The 24756-nt window shown below is 43.0% G+C and overlaps 1 protein-coding gene across 7 annotated transcripts in view; it reads left to right on the top strand.

Annotated features, from left to right (window-relative positions):
* Window positions 1–24756, top strand: part of HTT (huntingtin) — a 165077-nt gene that overhangs the window by 11765 nt on the left and 128556 nt on the right. For 2 of the 7 annotated variants that reach the window (XM_088131220.1, XM_088131219.1), the window contains exons 6-18: window positions 527–665; window positions 1711–1852; window positions 5761–5939; window positions 6910–7114; window positions 7620–7667; window positions 9738–9818; window positions 16604–16953; window positions 20070–20193; window positions 22519–22634; window positions 22938–23049; window positions 23741–23881; window positions 24341–24499; window positions 24588–24676. In XM_088131220.1, coding sequence (XP_087987346.1) covers window positions 527–665; window positions 1711–1852; window positions 5761–5939; window positions 6910–7114; window positions 7620–7667; window positions 9738–9818; window positions 16604–16953; window positions 20070–20193; window positions 22519–22634; window positions 22938–23049; window positions 23741–23881; window positions 24341–24499; window positions 24588–24676 — 1885 coding nt within the window. The remainder of the gene's footprint in view (window positions 1–526; window positions 666–1710; window positions 1853–5760; window positions 5940–6909; window positions 7115–7619; window positions 7668–9737; window positions 9819–16603; window positions 16954–20069; window positions 20194–22518; window positions 22635–22937; window positions 23050–23740; window positions 23882–24340; window positions 24500–24587; window positions 24677–24756) is intronic. The other 5 variants (XM_088131223.1, XM_088131222.1, XM_088131221.1 and 2 more) reach the window with 4 other exon arrangements.

Here is a 24756-nt window from a genome sequence, read left to right as displayed (position 1 = left end):
TCTTGTCCAGCCACCTCCAAGGCAGTGCTCCGCATCATGGTCATAGTGACCCTTGCATGGCAGCTGCTGGTGGACCTGAAACCTGTGGGCAGATTTCCAACGGGGCTGTAACCCTGTTGCTGTTCATGGTACGCACTGGGTCTGTGCATTCATCCAGTGTAAATGAAAGAGGCCTTACTAGGCCTGGGCCTGTGTTTACCAACAGCAACTGGAGACCAGAGTGGCCAACAGTCTGGCCACCTGGGCCCAGGACAGGGGCAGGTGAGCTGTTCTGATGCTTGGCTGACTGGCCTTTCGCCGGCTAACCGTCTGTTGCAGGCTGTGCTGCTGTTTGCCCTAGTTGGAGTGTCCTCCCCGAGGTCTGGATCCAGAGTTGTCCTGGGCAGCTGCTCCCTCGGGGGAAGCAGAGCACTCTCTCCTGGTCCGCAGTTTCTCCCACGGCCTCTTTTCATGCTGGGCCGAGTCATGACAACGGAGTGTCTTGTTCCAAACCTTTGAGTAATATTTTTGCCATCTCTTGGTGCAGGCCATACTTCATTAACCTCCTGCCCTGCTTAACGCGCGTAAGCAGGCGGCCTGAGGAATCCGTGCAAGAAACCTTGGCTGCAGCGGTACCCAAAATCATGGCAGCTTTCGGAAATTTTGCAAATGACAGTGACATCAAGGTATAATTATTTTAAATATTAATGCCTCGTGCGCACACGCACCCTGTTGGAAGAGAGAGAGTTACAGTTTTAATAAGCCAGTCAATGAGGAGAGGCTGCTTATTAAGACTGGTTTTCTATGAAGGCAAGAAAAGAAACATTGGAAGTATCTGAATTTGCAGGTTTCCAAGTCCCTTCCTTGGGAAGCCTCAGTCCAAGTTCTCTCTAAAGCATAGCTGAGGCTTGGCATTCTGGGAGGGAGCCTGGTTCTCCCTGGGAAAAGGGCCAGCAGGAGTCAGGAGGGTCCCTTCGCTTTAGAGCAGCCACTGCGGCAAGCAAATAACCTGTCACCGAGTGCAAAGCTGGTTTGCTGACTTATGTCTCTTAAAGGCTTTTCCAGGGCTGAAGTTTGGAATTCCTCCTGAGGACCAGACTTGTAGGGGGCGGGGGGGCAGCTGTTCTGAACGCCAGACTCTGAATAAGCAGGATCCGTCTTCTCTCACACTTGTTTCCGTACGGGATGACCATGTTGAAAAACTGGGTATAAAGGCCTTTCCGGCATCCCTGTCTGGAGGTTCCTGTACTCTGCCTGTAAGGAAGGAGCTAGAATGGCAAAGAATCCCAGGGTTGGACACTAGGGCCGATGGTTGCCCACCTGGGAACCCTGGGCTGAAGAGTTGGGCAGCCTCTGCCTCTGTTTACTTTTATTTCTGGTCTAGTGTGATGATCAGAACAATGATGGCCTTTCCAACGTTCTTAAATCAAGACTGAAGTCCTAAGTAATTTTGGAGACGTTTACCTAGTGGCTAGTAGGCCAAACTTTGGAGGGCCCTTGCACTGAGGCGGGTGGAAGAGGCGATTGCCTGAGGAGGGCATATGCTTCCTACTGGAAATTATAAGAAGCTGCGTTTGTTTTAAGTTTTTACGTTAGATTAGTAATAATTGTTTTGTTGATCTTTATCTTGATTTCGTATAATTTAGAGAAAGCTTGTCAGTCTAACATTACCAGATTTTGAAAAAGGAAACTTAGATGACACAGAAACACTTTGATTTCTTTTCACTTTAGGTTTTATTGAAAGCTTTCATAGGTAATCTTAACTCCAGTTCCCCAACTGTCCGCCGAACGGCAGCCGCAGCAGCAGTGAGTGTCTGCCAACATTCGCGAAGGACCCAGTATTTTTACACTCGGTTGCTTCAGGTATTGCTAGGTAAGGGCATCGCTTATCCCCCTTATGGCTCTTTCTCTTTGCTTTCTTTCAACCCTAACCGCAGATTAAGCCATTTAGCAGTACCTCGTTCTTTGCTTACAGATTATATTTCTAAGGAAATACCTGCCGTAAAACTGATATTACAAAGCCTTTTATAAGGGAGACAGTTAATGTGCCTGAAGAGAGGCAAAGACTAAGAAATGACAGAAGTGATGTAAATATTGGATACTTGAAACACTGGAGAATGTTGACATTTATCCAATTTAAATATAATATGTAAATAATGGTTAACATTAGACAAGGCATCAAAATGTCATTGGTCTGAAATGCTGATACAGCAGAGTCTCGTTTAACCGACCTTCGCTTATCTGACATTCCGTCTTATCCGACTCCCCTAAAAAAAACACAACACGACGTATAAATCGACGACGAGAAAAGTGTGCCGCTTGTTTGCGAGCGTGAGTGTACTCTTTCTTGTTGCTCCTGAAGGTGCGGCGCCGCAACGCAAAAATCAATTGCAACAAGTGCAGCAGGCACGCACGTCTAGCCTACGACTCGTGTGTCGGTCATGTCTCGCCTTTCCTAACGGTTGCTCAGTGCAGTTTGTTACTGTATGCGGATCGGGTTTGTTTTTTTTTTTAACCGCACTCAATCGTTACTGTGTGTTATCCGACATTTTCGCTTATCCGACGTTCTGCCAGCCCGTTTATGTCGGATAAGCGAGACACTACTGTGTTGTGTTTTTGGAAATTGTTCTTTGAAATTGTTACCTTCTATGGTTAGAAATCAGAGAACAGATGCCGATAATGATAACGGTTGTGTGTCAGGTCTCAAAAAACACTAAGAATGCTATTAAAAACTAGCATTTCTATTTTTATATATGATAATTCCAAAATTACTAAGTTTACTAATTTTTTAGCAAGCTCGCTAAATTTTAGTGTCTTAGAATCACAGAGTTGAAAGGACCATAAAAGCCAATTTTCTGCTCAGTGCAAGAATGCAAACTGAAACATTTACATATTTATTCAGTTTATATGGCACCCGCTTGCCAGGCAACTTTGAGTGGCTAACAAGGGTTAAATGCATCACAAAGGCAGATGGTAAAATAGTAAAACATGCTGCACTGGGGGCTAGGCACGCAACTCATAGTCACAATGCACCCAGTAAATAGCTTCCTACCCTTGGCTTAAACACACACCGTGAAGGGGAGCCCACTGTCTTGGTTTAATTGGTGACTGCTGGCAAGTTTTTCTTAAGATTCAGTTGGAATCTGTCTTTCTGTCACTTAAAAGGCCTTGATTGAGCCTTTTGTGATATCCTCATTTATAAAATGGTGAAATATCAGCTAGATGATATTGGTGTTGGATGAACTCACAGTTGTCCGAACCAACACATATAGACACTACTCATAAATGACTCTTCATCAGTTTGGAGAGTAGTGTTGAATGGCTGCTTAACAAATTTGCAGCTGAAACAAAGGTGGGAGGGGTGACCAATACTTTGGATGAAAGAGAGAAAATTCAAAAAGATCTACATAGGCTTGAACAGTGGGCTGGAATTAATAGAATGAAATTTAACAGAGAGAAATGTCAATCTCCATCTGGATAAGAAAAATATAAGGCACAGATCGAGGAAGAGGAGGTCTGGCTTGACAGTTGTTTGTGAAAAAGGACTAAGATGAGTCAGCAATGGGATGCAACTACTAAAAAGGCAAATGCTCTCTCGGGGTGCATTAAAAGAAGCATAGTAATTGTTCTACTTTGGGTGCAGGACTTGATATGGAGTCTGAGCAAAGCAGAATAAGGAAGGGCGATTCATTTCTGCGATTGGAAAGTCTATTTCTCTAGAGACAAGCTAACGTGACATTTGCCTTCTCTGCAGCCGTCACGTACTGCTGGCTCATGTTCAGTTTTCATCAGCTATTATCTTTTGCAGGAGTACTATTACCAAGCCAGGAATCCTCATCCCATTCCTGTGTATTTGAATTGTTTCCTAAAGTGTAACTTCACATTTGCCTTTGTTAAGCTTCATTCTGTTATTTTCAGACCAGTTTTGTAAGTTATCAAGATGGTTTGGAATGTTATTTCTACCTCCCGCCCATTTTGAGCCATCTGCATATTTGGCAAGAGGCAGTTCCTCAGCTTCTTCACCCAAATCAGGAGGAAGGTCAGGAAACCCACTAGACCCAGGACTGAACCTCACCCCTCCCAAAGTGTTGTCGCTCTCTCTTGATGAGGAATGGTCAGCTTCTCATTATCTTTCAAGAAAGAATCTCCAAGATAGATGTCACTGTTAAATCAAGGCGAAAAAATATTCACCACTTCATTGGCCATAGGTTGAAAATACATCCCGTGATCTGTTTGGATTTGCATCTTCAGTCAGAAAAGTATCCAAACTGCTCACAGGATATATTTTTAACCTATATAGTTTTTTGCCTTCAAGGCAGTCTGTGGTGTTCCTGCACCTTTCTTGGCAAGATTTTTCAGAAGTGGCTTGCCCTTGCCTCCTTCCTAGGGCTGAGAGAGAGTGACTGGCCCAAGGTCACCCAGCTGGCTTTTGTACCTAAGGCAGGACTAGAGCTCATGCTCTCCTGCTTTGTAACCTGGTGCCTTTAAGCACTACACCAAACTGGCTCTCATTAAAAAAGAAAAGAAAAGAATATGCTAAATAGATGAGAAGCCCATTCTCCTTACATGATTGTAGACGTTTTGAAAACTATTTTATCTTATTTTATTACAGCAGTTATATACTGCCCAACTAATGTGACTAGGCAGTTTCCGGTGGCAAGATTAAAAATACAGAAAACAATCACCAAGCCAAAACTCAGTTATAAATAGAAATAATAATGAAATGGCAGCTGAGACGTACTAAGCTATCAAAAGCCATCAAAATCTTCCACCGATGCCTGATGAAATAGTACAGTCTTTGCTGCCTTTGGACACGCCAGCAGGGAAAGGGCAAGGTGAAACTCTGCAGGCCGGGTGCTCTGTTGGAAGGGGGCCACTCCGTTGGATCGAATGGATGCTTGTTTTCATTTTTTAAAAAGCGGGATTTTCAATAACTTGAGAGCTAGCGTGATATAGCGGGTAAGGGGTACTGGGTACTGGGAGATTGCGAGCCCTGGTCCTCCCTTGTGCGTGGAAACTGGCTGGGTGACTTTGGGCCAGCCACCCTCTCTCCACCTAATCCACCTCACAGGGTTGTGGTGGGGAAAATTGGAAGTGGGAATATTATTACCCTGCCTTGAGTTGTACAGAATAAAAGTAGGATATGAATCAGCTTTTCTGCCAGGCAGAAACAATAACTGTGTAAATGGATTGGATTTTTTTCAAATATATTGAGGTATCTAGTATGGCTGCTGACCATCTCCTAGCACTGAGCATTAGGAAAAATTAAGAATATTTAAGGTCTTACTATAAAACATATTATTCAGTGGGTGCCACTGAAGTAATGTTGGTTCTGCAAGCCCATTGTTTCCTCGTACCAAGAAATTAACATCTGTTACTATAACTCGAGAGCCGGTTTGGTGTAGTGGTTAAAGCACGAGGCTAGAAACCGGGAGGCTGCGAGTTCTGGCCCCGCCTGGGGCACGAAGCCAGCTGGGTGACCTTGGGCCAGCCACGCCCTCTCACGCACCTCCCTCTCCGGCTCCCCTCCGCCGCCTGCCCCTCCGGCCTCTTGGGGCGCCCCCTTCCGCGCTGACCTTTCCCTGGGCGGCTGCAGTGCCCGCTGGGCTGCCGCTGTTCCCATTTCTTCAGTATTTGTTTATAAATATATACTGCAGTGATTTAAGGAGAGTGTTACGTCTGGGGAAGAGGCAAGAGGACATGATGGATTCTTGGGGCCAGTGGAGCTGAGGCGGGCCGGCGGGTGGTGTCGCTTCTCAACGGTTCCAATCCCCTCGGCAGGGCTCCTGTGTCCCAAGGAAGAAGAGCATCCCAGCGTCTTAATTCTTGGTGTGTTGCTCGCCTTGAGGTACCTGGTCCCGCTCCTGCAGCAGCAGGTGAAAGATACCAGCCTGAAGGGTAGTTTTGGTGTGATACAGAAAGAAACGGAGATTTCGCCTTCCTTGGATCAACTGATACAGGTAGGAACACGAGAGCAGGTGTTTTTCTTGCGTCGGCTGCCCGGGTTATGCTTTTAGCTTCTGCGGTAGCCCTGAAAAATATGTTGTTTCTCCCTATTTTCATGGCCATCAGCTTCTTTATTTTTTAATTTGTGGAATTCCTGGGCACCCAACAACTTGATTGTGTTTTCTGCACATAGAGCCACATGTTGGAGTAAACCTGCACATTTATGTAGAAAATAACTAATACATCACTGAAAGAACTACCCAGCACTGCCTTCGTCGAGCGGGTTGCCTTGATTCTTAAGCGCTCTTGTTCCCCACCAGATTTTTCCTTTATTCTGTTCCATCTTCCCTGACCTTTCCAGGAGCTGGGAAGATGGACTCTGCACGCCCAGCAAAGCCTCCTTTTCCCCTTAATCCTTCGGCTGTTCAGGTCACAAGATGCATATTGAGGTTTCTATACATTTTGGGAACTACTGGGGCAAGGTGGCCTGGCAAAAGCTACCCAAGCAGTGAGGGACGGGATCTCCTGTGGTTGTTCCTTGGCCTTCATCCACGCCCTCCCCCCATTGCACAGGCGCATCACAGAGGAGACAGTGGGTGCCTCTGTCTCACCTTCTTGTGGGCACTTTCACAGCACTGGCCATCCTTTGCTATAAGACTCCATCAGCCACCACCTTCAGCTCTCCTCCTTCTCTGCTCGTTTGGTCGGTGTGACTAGTGGAGGCCGAGGCTGCTGCTTCCCCAGGCTTTGTGGCTCCCTTCTCTTCTGTCCAGCTGCAAAGGAAAGAGGGCTTCTCCCCTGGCGGAAGGCATGTCCTGCATGTTGATCCTGTTTCCTGGCCCTCTCAGTCCTGCCCAGCCTCCCTACCAGGGTGGGATGTTACGGTCAGTCTGTCTTCTGGGCCTAAACATGTTTCCAGTGCAGGTCAAGGAGGGGTGCATAAAGTGGGGGTGCGGGAATCTCAGTCTGCTCCTCCCATTCCAGGTGTACGAATTGAGCCTGCATTACACTCAGCACCAGGACCACAATGTTGTGACTGGATCACTAGAACTGTTGCAGCAGCTTCTCAGAACACCTCCGCCCAACCTCCTCCTGGCTCTCACTGTGGGTGGGGGGCTTTCACAGATCAGCGCAGCCAAAGATGAGATTGTAAGCAGAAACCGCAGTGACAGCATCGTGGAATTGATAGGTAAGCTGTGGTTCGTACTGATTGGAAGTGGGAGGCTGTAAGACATAGTTGTAAAACCTTTCCTTAACATTCCCACTGCAGAAAGCAGGCAGCAGAATTCTTAAAAGCATATTACCCAGAGTTAAAATTTCTTCCAGCATTGATTAGGGCTTATGCAGTAACGGATCCTTTAATGTTCAAGATGGGTTGGAGGTCTCTTGTATTTCCTTTTTAAGCATGGGCAACTTTATTTCTCTTGGTACGTTGAAGATTGTTTTTATTTTTCCAGTTGATGGTATCTTACAAAATCACTCTTTTCTTTTGGATCATTGAAAATTGGAATTGATTTGTGCTTGATGGGAGAGAACGCAACTGACTTTCAGGAATAGTCAGTTGTCTGTAAACAATTCCTTAAAAAGGCTAACTTCAAATTCACTGTTGCTGACTTTCTCAGAGATTGTTATGATTCCTTCCTGACACTTACTTTGATCTGTTCCTTACTTTTCTTACTTTCTGTAATTTGCAGCTGGAGGGGGGTCTTCCTGCAGCCCTGTTTTTTCCAGGAAACAAAAAGGTGATTATACCTATGAAATTGGTGTCTGGTGTTCTCTTTTCTGCCTCTTTTCATTTCTTTGACTTGGAAAACTTTATTTTGTTGGTTCTTAGTCTTTAATTTTTTTCTTGCTTTCACTGTATATTGTTGCTGATCTTCAAAAGAATCACAGTTATGTTTAATTCCTTGCTTTTTGCTGCTATTAAAATTGTATAAGCTACCATAATGAACTCATGGAGAAAACTTACCTGTGTGGTTACGAAGAGTCGACAATGACTTGACGGCATGTAATCAATCATAACAAACTGATTTGGCTAAATGTCTGATTTGTCTTTTTACTACAATATTTTGGACAAAGTACATTACTCTTTTTTTTTTTTTACCCTGCTTTTAAGTTAATTGTATTTGCTTTGATTTGAACTTTTGTGGCATTTCCTTAATGCATTACTATATCCTTTGAATCAAATCTCTTACTAAAGCTATGTATATAATCCCTTTTTATATTTCCCTCTACTGAAGACATCTTGAAGCAACAAGCAGAATTTAATTCAAAAGAAAAATAAGTTATAGCATCTAAAATTACAGTGAAATGTTTAGTATGAAAATATTATAGAGAGATGAGAGATGAAAAAGCATTCATAAAAATGTTGGGTTTAAACTATTTTCATATACTTTCTACTTTTAGTTCCAACTTTTTAGCTTCGATCTTCGAATATGATTTTTACTGATTATTGCCAAGAAATAATTTTCCTTAAACAAGACACGCCCTTGACCCATCACTTTTTCTAGGCTCTGTATGTTCTGCACAGCAGAAATATTGTTGGTGCACCTCATTTGCACTTTGCCTGCAGCTCTGGGTTTGGTCAGTCTGCATAATGGTATGTGGGAATGACCTTGGGAAACGGGGAAAAGCCACAGCCAGGGGAACAGTCAGATAAAAGGCAGCTTAGCCCGCAGAAGGAATGGGGGCATGGCAAACGTCTCAGAAGGGACCCTCCCTAGTTTCTCGGGCTCCAGAGGCGACACGGGAGAGATGTACTTTCAGTCTTGCAAGATTCTGTTAATGTTGCTTTACAATAAAGTAGAATTAGACCACCTGGTTGTGCTTCCTGTCTGGACTATCTTGCAAGGCTGACAGTCTGCTCTTTGGGATTCCATGAGTTGAGTGCTGACCATTCCTGATACAGACATTTTAGAGTCAGAAATATAGAAACCGGTTTGTTCACCCAGTCTCCTTTCACATTAAAATGTACTGTTCATTGTATTACACTGCACAACTGAAAGCATTTTCTAGTTTTTGAAAGGCCTTTCAAGAAGCAGTAATGGCTCAGAGCTGTTTGAAAAACAATCATTTTGTGAGTCATGCAGTTTCTTTCCTGAGTTCTGCATAATTGTGCAGCATTTTAATTTATACCCACCATTTGGGATTGTGCTTTTAGAACATACGAGCCCTTTATTGTTCTGAGTCACACGATGGCTGATTAGATAAGTCCATAATTTTGATAGTCCTTTTCTCCCTGAAATTGTCTGTCCATCCTTTATTTAAAACCCTTTAAACTAGTGCTCATCACCTCCTCCAACAGTTTAATTGTTTTCTTTTATCAGTCTCGATTCTCCTTGTATTGATTTTCAGTGGATGATCCCAAATGCTAATTCTGTAAATAAGGAGAAAAGTTTATCTTCACCATTTTCGTATGATACATGTTGGAAGGCGCCCCCAGCAATCCAATTTAAACTATCCCAGCCTGAACACATGCAGTGGAGAGTAATTCACTTCAGTCCACCATCTTCACCACTAAGATGCACTGCACACATCCAGATTTTCTGTTGAAGCTTTAAAAAGGGTTAATGATTAGAATGGCCTTAAAACTGGCTGGACAATTTGGGACCAGGCACCATACCCCCCTCAACAAGAATGCCGTGCACTGGGTGAGAATCAGATCTGTTGTTTTGAGCTCATAGAGGAAGGGGTGGACAAAAAGTGTAACAAATTGAAAAAGCAACTTTGCAAATACTGTAGATAATCAAATTGTATGCAGTGTATAATGAGTAGCAGAAAATCTGAAAAAAATTATTGCATTGATTTATCAGCTAAAGTACTTTCAGGAGAAGAAGAAGGTTTGGAAGATGATTCTGAAACAAGATCTGAAGCCAGCCACACTGGTTTTGCAGGTAGATTTGTTTCTCATTATTTTGTTAATTGCAAAATCACTTAAAATTACTCAAATTCATTCATTATCATTTTTCATTACTCATGAATTTACTGACTTCTAAAAAAGATTAGAAGCATTACATAATAAAATCTTTTGAGTTTACCAGCATAAAATGAACCTCTCACTTGAGGATTAGTAGAAAAATGTATCAGTGTCTCTGTGGTTCTGTGCTTTGTTTTTTGTATGGAAAAACTCAGTAGCCCTCTTTAGAGTTTCACAATGAATTATGACTTAACAATAAGGTTGACAGTTTTTTATATAATTCCAGATATGCGATACCGAATGTAGCAATTTTGAATTTTTGAAACGATAGGTCTTAGATGGAGCAAAGTAAGACTTGCTTTCTTTCATTTTGAAATTAATAAAATGTTGAAAGGTAATTCAGCTTTGTCATGCCTAGTATGTTAAATATGCTTTTGGTCCTGAGTGAATATGACAAAGGGAAGTCTTTCTGCTAGTTGTAGAGTTATAGATGCAACTACAAAACTTTGAGAAAATGTTCCTGCCCCCACTGTAGTTTCAAGGTTGGACAGAAGGTTGGGATTGTTTAGCTTCTTGACATGGTAGAAAGGCTCGGGAGTGACAGTGAACCAGAGAGCAGTGGCAGAAGTTCCTAGTAGAATCATCCTACCTGGCAGACTAAATGGGAAGTGGGGTGACGGAAGTCAACACACAAGCAGAAGGAACTCCAAACCCAAACCCAGGGGAAGACAATGATAAACCACCAGTGTCTTGTTGCCACTAACATTCGGTAGGAATAGCTGTAACATTTAAATGAGTTTGAATACCAGATGCAAGACCTCCATATTGGAAGGTACTCATTGAATTACTTAGGGAAGAGCGTAGAATTTTCATGAGCAGGCCTGGAAGTGATTACATGGTTAGATCAAAGCTTCAGGGAAGACTGGTCACTGAAGATGACAGTACTGAAAGAGGAGCAGTCACAGATATAATTCAGACATGAAATTTGGGAAGTACAAACTAGATTGCATCTAGAAACCTGCAATTGTCAAAGCATAAATGAAGCATACCAAACTGGATCTTTTAGGAACTAATTCATTTAGGTGGACCAGAGTAGGCTATGTTAAATCAGATGATGGTAAAATATACTCCCATGGCATGAGGTTCCACAGTAATGAAGTGCCACTGTTACTCAAAAAGGACCGTTAAGTTTATGCTCAGCTATAATCCAAGATTTTTTAATTGGCTTTTGTAATGGTTTTATTTGTTTCAGTTGTTTATTTGTTTATTGTTATTTTAATTGTGTGAGCCGCCCAGTCACATATGTGAGATGGGCAGCTATATAAATTAAATAAATAAAATAAGAAAAGACAGAATCATATATATGAGACTTGATGGATATCCAGTAAACTTCAAGTTACACAATGGAGGATAACATGGGAAAAAATCTATGTCACATTGTGAGAGATGCTAAATTCCCTCTAGAAAGAGCATACTACTGATTGAAAAGTTGGAGAGAGGAAATAGAGGAAAATTTGGATTGGGTAAATGCAGTAATGGAGGAGATAGGTTAATTGAACTCTGCTATTCATTCATTGCTAACATCTACTTCAAGCAACATAAAATACAGATGCTACAGGTGGACATCACTGAATGGACAGCATCAGAATCAAATTGGCTACATAATAGGCAACAAGATGTCAAAGTGAGACCATGAATTACTGGTATCAAAGATATGGGTGGAAATTATAGAGAATAGTGTGGCACCAAGATCATGGCACGGACTATGTTCTGTACACTTATGTGGAAGAGAAATGCAAAGCTGTAGGAAGGGACATTGTGAAAACTGATGCGGAAAAACAATTCCCAACATTTCAAAGAGGAGAACTTTGAAATGACTTTCAGAACAAGCTATTGTGATAACCAGGAAAAGACTTTGGCCGCAAGAAGGACATAGAACAACTTTACTGCCAAGCAAAAAAAGAGAAGGAAAGATCATTAATTTGTAGAGAAAAACGTGTTTAGGAACTGACTCTATCAGAGGGTAAGGTACAGAAAGGAAAGGGCCTGGCATATATGAAATAGTGATTAAACTGTTTAAAGCTAATAGGAAGAGATGAGAAGTACTAATAGCATTTATGGAAGAGCAACCATGGAAAAAGGCTGTGGGACCAAAAGGTGCAAGAAAAGATGCAAAAAAATGTACAGATTCATGCACTAATTCCTCATGTACGCAAAGTTTTGCTTAAGATGTTACAAAGAGCCATACATGGAGAAAGGGAATGAACAGATTTCAAAAAAGGCAAGGGGAGATCAGATTCCACAGGGGTTGTCAGATGGAGGATGACTACAGCAACTCCCTTGATAGTGTTGTACGTGCTGCAACGTGGAACAGGCCAGAGGCACATTCCTGAATGTGCCAGAAACCTGATAATTATTCTGAGGCATCTTTACATTGAATGAAAAGCTTCTGGTTAGAAATCAGTTTGAAGAACATTTTCACTTTAACATCTCAGTGAATATATTATAAGATAGGCAAGGATGGAAGAACTGGCAGCTGGAGTTGCAGTCCTTTGTTCGACAGTCAGTAGGCATTGGGACCTGGCCCCCAATAGCTTAGTTCATTATTATTGATTAGCCATTAGACCATATCAAGAGACAGAGTATAAAACATGTAAAACATAAGATGTTATTAAGACCATGTATTAAAAATAGGATAGGAGAAACAAATTAAAATTAAAAAGAAAATAGATGTAAATCATATTTGTGTATCACCCCTACAATTTAGGGATCAAATCAACATATGCAGATCTCAGCTGTACTGTTTTGTTCAAATAAAGGGCTGTATTATATGTAATTTTTGAATTCTGACAGCACATTAAATATGTTGTTTTAATATGTTCAATAGATGATTATCTAATGTGTGGTCCAAGATACTGATCCCTCTCTTTTTTATACAGTTGACATTCAAATAATATGTGTGTTATGTCTTCTGTCTCTGGAGCTCCACAGATACAAGTGCGTTCATTATAAGGGACTTGGTTAAATATTCCATTGTGTCCAACTGCTCAAATCTTGCTCGAGTAAATACCACCCTAAGGTATTTGGGCGTTTCTGTGTTTAAATACTTGGCAGTTTGGAAGGTACGTTTATAACGGCTCATCCATTTCAGTGAGCCGACCTTACTAAGGGTGGCTATATCTTTCCGTGCTTCTATATCCAAGATGCTTTGTGCAGCAATCTTTTTAGCTTGTTCTCCAGAAACAGTTGGACATGAGACAGGGAGACCACAACTCCTAACGTAATTTGTCAATTGTGCTTTCCAAGAAGTTTGTAATTGAGATTTTGTCTGTTCTGACAGACACAATTTTGGGAGTCTGTCAGTTTCCATAGCATTGATTTTGCGCCAATAATTATAAGCCCTGATTTTAGACAAAGAACAAATTGTATGGATTCCCAAGTCAGCTCTAACTGCTGCAGCTGAAGTTCTTTTATCCACACCCAGGATACTTCTCAGTTGCTGTGATTGCATTTGTTCTAATAGTGATATGTGTTTTAAGCCCAAACTTCAGTGCCACATAAGAGCATAGGAGTAACCTTGGCCTTGTATACTGTGATATTTGGGGCTAAAGAGCCTGGTGTGAAGGAATGGTTGGATGAAGGCCATGCTCGAGGAGATAAGCATTCCCTTAGCCCTCAACAGGAGTGTGGGAAGTTTAAGAAATGAGACTGGCACCACCCTAAGGAATTCACGGTGTTTTGGCTGGCTGGCTTGGGAAGTTAGATTGAGTCTGGAGAGATTGATGTCAGGTTCAGCCCAAAGAACTCCCCGAGACAGTGCAGAAACAGTTCTGTTGCGTTTATTAGCTTCCACCTCAAGACAGAAATTTAAATTTCACGGCCAGTATATGAGGGAGTTTACCCCCGTTATATAATTTCTCACCCTGCCATTGCAATTCTTCCTTAATAAGAAGGCATAAGCCTCCAGAGGCTCGCTCTCTATTCTTTAATTTTTGGGCAGGGGTATACCAGCACTGGAAACCAGGGAGTTGTACTGGTACATCTGATCAGTCTGGAACCTCCAAACTTTTGCTTCAGTGGCTGAGGTTCTAATACTTCACTGAGGATAGAAAGTTTCTACTACGCAGTTCTTCCACACCATGCAGATATTCCACAATTTGAGTCAGTGTTGACTGCCTGGACAAGTCCCTGCAGTTTTCTTGGCAAGATTTCTTGGTAAGATTTCAGAAGTGGCTTGCCGTTGCCTCCTTCCTAGGACTGGCAGAGAGGGACTGGCCCATAGTCACCCAACTGGCTTTGTGCCTAAAGCGGGATTAAAATTCATGGTCTCCCTGTTTCTAGCCTGATGTCTTAACCACGACACCAAGTTGGCTCTATTCTAGGATTAGAGTGTTGGAAAGGCCTGGTTTGAACAGGCATCCCTCAAGGGAGAATCACCCTCCTCCCCAGGTCATTACTTGTGTCACAGAACTCCTCTTACACTTTGAAAGTTTTCTAACATGTAGCTGCTTTCTGCATTTTACGCTCTAGAACAATGAAAAACAGCTTGTGGCTGCCTTTTTAAAAATCATTGTCCTCCTGGCCTTTCTCTGACTATTCTAGTTTATCTCAGCTTTTTAAAGATTGTGTTGCCAAAGCTGGACACTATACTTGTGATGGGGCATAATTGATGCAGAAGGAAGTGGAATGACCACTTCCTTTGGTTTCAGTGCTGTTCTTCTATGGATACAGCCTAAGTGCTGCATTTTGATCTTTTTTGGACTCATGTCACACTTCTCCTCTGTTCACTTTGTATTCAGCTCTTCCAGTATCTTGTTCTCCATCTTGAATGTTTGACTTCTTTTTCCCTGAGTGAAAAGCTTAGCATTAGTGCTGAGTGGGGTGGGGAGGGAAGAGGATTGGTATGCTGCGAAGTATTGGAATTGGGTGGGGAGAGTTAACCTATGTACTTAAAATCTTAATTTTAAGGTGTTTTATGGGATGGATCCATGAGAATAAATGTTTCCTTTGCAAGAAATTGTTCATTCCTATTGCAACAGGCGCACATTAATACCATCTGAGCCTGAAAGTTTGTTTTTAGTTTATTAATAAGGTATGTAACATATCACCTCTATTTGCCTCCCTTATTTAGACTCCATCTAAAACCATTTTGTGCCTACATTTTCAGCCATTAAGACTGATACACTGAGGTTTTCTTCAATTTTCTTATCTAACACTTCTTTAACTCTCTATCATGCAACAGCCACTATCTCTCTGGCTAGTTTCCTGATTCTTAGTATCTTTAAAAATTATTTAATTGCTTAGCTTAAAGTTGTTTGCCCGATGCTTCTCCAGAACTTTTAAAATATTGTATTATATGCTTGCATTTCCTTTGTCAAAGTTTGTGATACATTTCACTTGTAGTACTTTCTTTGCACATGAATTTCCTGACCTTTCATTGATAAAAGATAAAGTTAGCATGTGAACTGGGGTTTGTTAACCATTCACCTTATCTTCATTAGTCTGGATTGGGGGGAAAAATGAAGACCAGGACTATGTTCCACTTCCACACCAGTCCCATTAGAAGAAAACGTGAGCACGACTGAGGGCTGACAGAAAAGGAAAGTAGAATTTCAGAGAAAGCAAAGGACATGATGGAAGTTGTGTGTGCAATCCCTTGCCAGTTAAGAACTGGATTGCCAGGGACCGTGAGGGTGGGACAAGTGCAGTTCCTCAGAACATTGGCAGAAACCTTGAAGGGGATGGGGACAGCCACGTTCTCCTGCCAAAGGTGAAGCAGCGCATAGGAGGAGCTGGGAGTGATGGGGAAGTAAGAAGGCTTTTGGGGGCGGAGAGAAGATGTTAGGATGAGAAGGAGCAAGCCGCCTGCCTGTCAGCCATGTTGAAGGATTCTTCTGTCTGGCTTCAGAAGAATCCTTTGGCCAGGGATTTGCAGAGAAATTTAGAAACACTGTTAATTTAGCCATCTCGCAGTCTGTATAGCTTCCGTTAGTGGCTAATGGAATGAGTTGATGTCTTATCTGGAGGTCGTGCAGGAGTGAAAGAGTTCTTCCAGACCTAAGTTGGGATTGGTGTCATTTTGATTCATTTCTCTCTCAGGAAGGAAGCTTTTTCTCCCCCCACTTGTTAATCATGTTGACATCTCCAATGTGTTGACCCTCCTTAATCTGAGATTACATTCTGCCTCAACTTTGATTATTGGAGGTCTGAATAATTCTCAAGAATGGTTGCAGGGGGAGGGGACTTGATCTCTTCATTTTGCTTATCAGCTTGTTTTTTTTACCAGTCCTCTCACGTTTGGGAAGTTTGACTGTATCAGACTTTGGGGCCCTTTTCCCTTTATCAGTATGCCAGGTGCAGTTCAACAGCACCCATCAGGCAAGATGTACTGGAGAGTGCGTATGTACACGTTGGAGGGGTTGCCTTTTGAGGCTTCTCCCAGTGTGAACACGGTCCCCTAGAGCTGCTTTCAGGAACGGCATCAGGACAAAGCTGTTCACTTTTCCCTTCTGAATTATTTAATAAGGTTTATGTTTTTATTTTAAGTTTTATGTTTGTAATTGTGCTCATTTCTATTTTTGTTTTTAAATTTTTGCTTTTCTTTATTACTAGTGCCTTGAGTAAAGGTTTTGTTTGTTGAAGGAGAAGATATAACTACAAATAACAGTGACGACAGTTACAAAAATAACAACAACATTTCATTTGGCAGATAAATTTATTGTGTTCTTGAATCTTTATGCAGCTTCTTTCTTTATTTTTTAGGTTCTGTGAAAAGTGAGTTAAACAGCGAATCAACTCCCGCATCAGGTATTTCAACCGCAACAAGTTCAGCCTCTGATCCCCCAGGCTGTGATATCATAACTGAGCAACCACGTTCGCAGCACGTACTGCAGTCGGAATCGGATCTTTCCGCGTGTGATTTGACGGGCACGGCCACAAAAGCCGATGCTGATGATGATATCCTCAGCAGGAGCTCCAGCCAGATCAGTGCCCTCCAGTCCGATCCTGCAGGAGACATGAATGATGGCACCTCATCTCCCATCAGTGACAGCTCTCAGACGACTACTGAAGGGCCAGACTCAGCAGTTACCCCTTCCGATTATTCTGAAATGGTAAGGGCAGTTCTTAATGGTTAGCTGCCAGCCCGTGGAGGAAACAGACACCGCAAGGTTTCTGGGAACGCCACTCCACTGTTGTAGTGTGTAATAACAGAATCGTGAAAGTCTGCGGGAGTTTCCCTCTGCAGCCTCTTAAAGAGAAGCAAGGCTGGGTTATTCTGAGTTTCTTTCTCCTGTCCCTGGGCTAAGTTACTGTTTCTCCTCCCTTAACAGTTCCTGCATTCCTCCATGAAGGTTATCTCCAGTGTTCCTCTGCACCACCTGGAGGTCTCCTTCATTGGCTGTTTAAGTATTTCATTGAAGAGTTCAGGTTTAAATATACCTGATTGTATTTATTCTTAGGGCATTTAGCTGATTCATAGAACCTTCAGAACAGCCTCTATGAACCCTCTGCTTGTATTACTAGGCAGATGTTAAGATTCAGTGAGAGGGTTAAAGTAGCGGATGGAGGAGAAATACCATCCCAAGAAATTGAGATGCAAAAAAAAGCTTCCGTCCTTCTGGAAAGTGGACAGAGAACATCACAGCCTGAAAAAAACCAAGAGCAGGAAAGTCCTCCCCTCCCCCCCAATTTGGTAGGGTCACAGTTTCTTTTAGCAAGACACATTTAGCTCCCATTGGGAAAAGAGGATTTTATTGGCAAATGCATACAAATCAAACCTGGTTCTAATACAGGCAAGGATGTGGATTCTGGTTTGTGGTGTTTTCATTTCTCTTCCCACTTCAGGAGTTTGTTCTTCTAATCTCCCTTGGCTTTCCTCCCCCCTTTCCTCTTTCCTGTTAGCCACTTCTGCTGCTGCGATTCCACTTTTCAGCCTTAGGGTTTAGTCCCAGCATCGTAGCTGTAGGTGTCTCAAGACAGGAGCTGGGTACCTTTAAGTCCTTCTAGCTTTTCTCGGGAGTTTCTCATTGCTCCTGTTAGGATATGTAATGATATGTGGGAATGACCTTGGGAGACAGGAGGAAGAACTGGAGACTGGACAACCATCATGTAAAAGAGATCTCAGTCCACAGGAGGGGGGGCGGCGGCATGGGAAGCGTCTCAGAAGGGACCCTCCCTAGTTTTCCAAAGAGTAAAAGGTGAGGAGGGGAGAAATGTTTTCAGTCTTGCCAGATTCTGTTAATGTGGCCTTGCAGTAAAGACAGAGTTAATACTCATAGTTGTGCTTCTTGTCTGGACTACTTTGCAGGGCTAACAGGATAGCTGTTGCCCTTCCTCTCCCAAGGCCTGGGGAGGAGGTGTGCTCTGCTCCATCACTCCCAGCTTGATGAGACTGGGACTCTGTTTCCAATCCCTTTGGGTTGGCAGTTAGCTGCTTCTGGGCTCACAACAGCTGTCTTCCAACCTCTGGCCTGGGACTTTTTGGTTTGTGGACTGACTGATAGAGTTCTCCTTACTTTTGCCTCTGCCTCCAAAAGCCTCTGTTCAGACTTGCTGCCTGATTGATCCTGTGTATGCTAAATCCCTGCTTGATTAGAAGTCCCAGTTACATTGGATCACTGTCTCAGTGCTATAGCAGTCTGGCCATCAGTGTCTCCTCTTGATGAAATCATCACCATCACCTCAGAGTTCAAGAATGGCAAAGCAGCTGGGGTTGACTTGATCCTGGGGGAACTGTGGCAAACGTAGACTGATGGACCCCCACCCTGCATCCCTATATACAGCCTCTTCTACCCCGATTAGTTCTGTCAGAATCCCAATGGGCCAAAACACAGGTAGGAAGAGCCCAGCTAGCGCTAGCCACGTCTGTCAGTTGAGTGTTGGCAGTAAGCAATACGCTGGACGCTTCAGTAGAAGACATATAGATTGGGTGATGCAGGTGACGTCTCGACAGAGGAACAAGCTGGTTTCATGGAGAGGGCGGTCACTTGATCAGGGCCTTGTCCTTCAGAAATCTGTATCAGTCGCTTTTCTTGTCTTAAAGGCAGCCTTTGACTCGCTCCCCAGAGCTAGGCTTTGGGAAGAATTGGGCCCTTCTATTCATTTATGGTCTTTAGTGGTTGATTATGAAATTCCATGCAAACAATATACTGCAGGTTTGGTATGATCCTTCAGATAAGTTTTGAGTATAATTTACATCGCAAACAGGTGAAGCAGGGTTGCATTTTGGTGTTCCTTTAATTTTTCTCTTAGCTTATGGGCCCAAGCTTGATCAAAACCCGAGATTTTCCCCTACAGGTTAAGGAATCAGTCTGTTTCTGCTCTGTTTATATGCAGAGGATATAGTAACTTTTCCTTAACATCTCTGGACTCAGGGAGGAGCAGGGAGTCATCAGTCATAGCAAAACTGAAGTAGTTGCTAACCCTCTCCACGGGGAAGAAATAGAAATAGGGTGTGGTGAACCCTTCTTATCCCTTTCTTAGTGCAGTTTCCTCCTCTTAGACATGGGATACTTTAGAAGGATCACTAAATGTCTGGCAATTGGCATTGCTATCAAACATCCATTTAGCAATCTGGGTAACTTTAGTCCTTTCTATGTAAGTTTCTATCTCTGTCTCTTAGTTATTTATTACTGAGTTTTGGTTCTTTGGTATGTCTGTTTTTAATCTTTGCCTGACATACATAAAGATGTCACCAGCTCAAGCCATTTTGAGTAATAGGTAGGGTAGGAATCGCAGTCCAACAGCTTTTGGAGTTCTAAACATCACTCATCTCTAGTTTTTCATTCAGTCTATTTTAAGGGTGTTTCTGAAATGTAGACTTCATGGCCACCACAGCTGCCCAAATGTTTAGGAGTTTTTTTCTCTTCTCCCTGCCTCTTTTTTATATTAACTAGTCTGATGAATTCTGGACAACAGTACTTTGGTTGGTTCTGTTAAGGACATTTCCAGGGCTGCAGCTTGAATGAGAATTTCGGGGGGAAAGTCCTGGAAGAATAGCAAGCCACATTGATTGTGTTGGCAAGAAAAGAACATGGATGTGACCATAACGTCACCAGCAGTCAAGCTTATCTAAGAGTCTTTGATTAAATATATTACTCATATATGAATGGACAGAATTTAAGTTTTTTATAAGTAATTATAAATATAAATACTTATAAAATATAAGTTACTTTTACTTACATTTTAAGCTAAACTGTTTTTAAAGTTTATTCTGTGTACAATTTAGATTCTAGAGGGTGGTGAAAATCAGTACTCTGGAATGCAAATTGGACAACTGCAAGATGAGGAAGATGAAACTACAAATGTTCTACAAGATGAGACTATTGATCCTTTCAGAAATTCTTGCCTTGGTATGTTGATACTTAGTAGAAGCAAATATATGAGAAAATAATGTTATTTGAACTATAACTTACTCTATTAAAATTACTTAATGAAGAAAGAAAAAACACACTATAATATTGCATACAAAATATTATTTAGCCTCATTTTTTAAAAAAAATAATTCAACTTTGGTCACATGAAATAATATTCATCAGGTCTTCCCATTGTGTTGAAAGAGTTCCAGTTAATAAATGGAAAGTAAGCCTGTACCTGTCATCCAAAATCATCCAAATTACAGGCCAGGAATAATTCTGTCTTTCCATCACTGAGTAATTATCCTCTTGACTTCCCTTCACTCATATACAATAAACCCATGATCCTTTACAGGTATTCCTTGCTTAATGACCATTCGTTCAGCAACTGTATGAATTTATGGCGGCACTGAACGAATAATAGTTACAACTGGTCCTCAAAGTTCTGGCCATTGCAGTGCCCCTGCAATCACATGATTAAAATGTGGGTACTTGGCAGCCCGCTCGCTTATCTCCCCCCCATCTCTGTCTTTTTGGCTGTCCTGCACACTGCTGCATACCTGACTGCCCCCAGCTGACCTTCACCGTCTTTTTCCTCTTGTTGCTAGCCTGGGATCCAGGCGCTGAGTGAGGGTGCAGCCCTGAAATGCATGTGGTAAGTGCAGCAGGGCATTGGAGCCTCATCTGCTGGAGCTTGTGAGGCCCAGCCGGGCTGGGCAAGGTGAGGTGCTTTTTGTCACCAGGGGAGGCGTGAGAGCTGACAGCAGCTTCCTGAGCGAAGGTGGAGCCTATGGGAGAGGCGCTGTTTGGGGTGGTGGCAGAACTGGAGGAGGTGGAGGGACGTGGGCTTCCCAGAGGCACAGCACACACTCTGCAGCTCATGTTGGAAGTGCTCCTGGGAAACCAGCCTGTGGGCTTCAGTGAGGGATAGCACTGACAGAGCCTACCCACAGGCCTTCTGCTTGCTCTCAGCCCAGCCTTCCTCCTACAAAGCCTCACAAATGGCCAGCAACTTCCAACATGAGCTGCAGAGCGTGCATTGGAAGCGCCCCTGGAGAACCTGGCAAGCGCCCTTTGGCAGACAAGGTTCTGCCACCCTGACGTGCTCACTCACCCAGCGCCTGGATCTGGGCCAGCAGCAGGAGGAGGAAGATGGTGAAGGTCAGCTGAGGGCAGCAGGGGTAGGCAGGGTGGCCAAAAGGGCAGAGGTGGAGGGGAGATAGGTAGGTGGGGGGGGGAAGAAGCATGAGGTCCTTGCCTAATGACCGTGCTGTCCTGGCCTAACGACCGCAACCGGAACTACGGTGTGGTCACGTGATATTTCACCTAACAACCCCTTCGCTTACCAGTGGAAATTCTGGTCCCAATTAGGGTTGTTAAGGGAAGACTGCCTGTATATAATGTTCCTGCATATAATTCAAGAGCATATTCATATCTTTAAATAATAATCTTTGTAACCCCATTTAGCTATGTAACATATAACAAGCTAAAACAGGCTATTGAGTAAACACACCGATGCCATGGGGTAAGGGGGAAACCCAGTCACAGCAACAGGGAATGAGTGAGGATAAAGGCTGCTCTGATGGGGAGTGTGGAGGGGATGTTACATGCCGACAGAGAGTAATCCAGAGACAAAGAATCTGCTGGATTACCTTCTCAGGCCTGTACGGATCCCCCACTCCCCGTTCTAGAATGCCTGGCCGTGTCTCGGCTTCTTGCCCCGGCAGAGAAGAGATTTGATTCCTCCAGCTGGGAAGTCAGGAAGAAAGGAGGGGAGACCAAGACCCCCCCAGCCCAGGAGCTGCTTATGAACTCACATCTGGGGCTGGAAGGCTTGTCCAGATGGTTGGGAGAACAGATCTCAAACTGCTGCTGCCAGAAGCGTTGTTCTCCTTGGTTGGGCATTTTATGTGAACATCAGTTTGTACCATTCTTTGTCTGGACGGCTTAGGCTCCAGAAAATCGGTTTTTGTTTTTAAACCCTGTCCCTGAACGCTCATGGACTGGGAAGAATGAACTTCACCAGGTTCTTTACACTGAGAGTTTAGTCAGTTGTTATCTTCAGGAAAGCTGTCTGATGCAAACCCATTAATTTCTGCTCCTGTTACATCTGGCTCTGTTTAAGAAGCCTAGAATAAAATTTTTAAAATGGGTGGATTTACCGAATCTAGATCATTCTAAATTGTACCCTGGGTCTCTGATAGTTGTTGCTTATTGCATCTTGGCAAAACCACTCATACTACTGAATTTAAAACATGGTGCTTGTGCTTGAAATTTATATTAAGCGGCCCATTTATTGCCTTCTTTTTTTTTTTTTGAAAGAGCTTCAGCAATCTCATTTAGTAAAAGGTGTGAGCCACAGCAGGGAGCCTTCGAACAGCAGTGTGGAGAAGTTTATGCCTAAAGAAGAAACAGAACTTACTGATCATGGAAGTAAGGTCAGAGTCTGATGGTAGAAGGCACGAGGCCCATGGGGTTTACCTTTGAATCTGCTCCCCTGTTGCTCCTCTGCTTTCTTGGTTGGCCAGATGTGGAGACCCTGTTCTGGCGAGAGAGCTCTCTGACCTCACAGCTCCCAAGATTTTCCTTGGCTGCGAGACCAGCAGTCCAGGGTGGGCATCTTCTGTGTGAACATTGTGAAGCTTTGGCCCTTGTATAATGTAATGGCATTAGCTGTTTGGCGGGCTGGTGTACCTTAATCTCCTGTAATAAAATGTAATTGGATTTTTTCTAAATGACAGCTCTCCAGAATTAAAGGCGATATCGGGGGCTATAAGGATGGAACTGCTGCTCCATTAGTTCACTGTGTTCGCCTCCTGTCGGCTTCTTTTCTGCTTACAGGAGAGAAAGGTGGTAAGTTGAAGACAAGGGGTCACTGCAGAGAAAGCATTAACCTGTAAAAACCTTTCCTCCTTGATGACACCTAGGCTAATGAAGAACTGAAATGAATAAGGCTTTTGAGAATATGCTGATGCTGAATTAGAGGACTCAGTGGGTTAGGGTTAGGGTTAGGGTTAGAATAGATCTCTTTGGGGTTGTACTGTTCAACTGGGATTCATTGTGAATCCTACCACAGCTGGTTTTAAAACAACTGCACCAGGCTTGAAATGATTCTATATTGTAATGCCGGGTCTTTCAATGAGGGAATGTGCTGATGGTCACTGGCACGTTCTAGAGCTTTGTTGGTGGGGTGCACAACGGGGAGCCACCCCCAAGCTGCGCAGTTGCAGCATCCTTTGCCAAGACCCAGGACACCTTGAAACTCTCATGGAGACACTCTAGGCCTTCCACCTAGGGATTAAGGAGGCCACGGGGGTTCCTGAAATGTTTTTCTGAAAAGCCGTTCCTGGTTTGCTTGTCTCTAGTCCTGGCGTAACTGCTTCCAGGACACGGCTGTGCTTAATCATTACGCAATAACAAAACATATTTAATATTTCTGATATTTAGGACTAGCTTACAGAGCGGAGCTTTCTTAGTGAAAAATGATTGACCAAAACCCCATTTACGTGACGCCCTAAAATGACCTCCTGTTTACCTTGTATAGCCCTGGTGCCTGATAAAGACGTGAGAGTCAGCGTGAAAGCCTTAGCCATCAGCTGTGTGGGAGCAGCTGTGGCCCTCCATCCAGAAGCTTTCTTCACCAAACTCTATAAAATGCCCACTGAAACTACCAAAGAAGAAAGGGGTATGTTTTTTGGTGTATTCTTATATCGATAGAGGGAGAGGGTTTAAAAAAAAAATCCTTATTTTTACATTGGTTTGAAATGATCCTGTGCTGTCTGCCTCAGTTGTTTTCCTTCTGCATCCAGTGAGGATAAAGGCTCTGCTCTGGGGAGTGAGGACGGCGTTGCAGCCCTTAGATTTTACCTACTGTTTGCACTAACCAGTCATAAACATTCAGTAGATTTTCAAAGCTCCTCCCAGGTACAGAGTCTTTGGATTTGAGATTTTGTTTTCTCCTGGACCTCAGTTTCTCCTTTTTAAAAAAAAAATACAGCGGTTGTATATAAAAGGAGTAACAAACAGGCTACCAGATACGTGCCTTTTAAAAGAATTAGCGTAGATTTTCCTGACAACTGTAGCACAAAGTAACTTACGTCCATGCATAAGGTTTTCTTTACTTATTCCTGATTTATTTTTTTAGAAGAGCAGTATGTGAAGGACATTGTGAATTATATCGATCACGGAGATCCCCAGATTAGAGGAACAACTGCCATTTTATGTGGAACCATTATTTATTCCATTCTCATTCAGTCTTGCTTCAGTGTAGAAAATTGGCTAGAAAATATAAGAGCATCAACAGGTAAAATTTGTGGAGTTGTTACGAAGATCTGAATTTTGTGCCTTAAAGTGTTCAGTGGCTTCATCACCTCTGCTTTTCTCGCCCCCAGGTACGCTGACGGAGTGTATCTCCTTGCTACAAAAAACCCTGAAAGATGAGTCTTCAGTTACGTGCAAACTGGCTTGCATAGCTGTGAGGGTAGGCAGAGCATCTCTGACATGTCATACCTTGTGGTTATGTCTTCCTGAGGCCCACCAAATGGCTGCCAGGTGTCCTGC

This window comes from Python bivittatus, unplaced genomic scaffold (assembly GCF_059951505.1).
Source record: "Python bivittatus isolate LINGU-HERP-01145 unplaced genomic scaffold, Pbiv_v1 ctg000970_np1212, whole genome shotgun sequence".
Taxonomy (NCBI): Eukaryota; Metazoa; Chordata; class Lepidosauria; order Squamata; family Pythonidae; genus Python; species Python bivittatus.
This window is presented reverse-complemented; position numbering and strand designations above follow the sequence as displayed.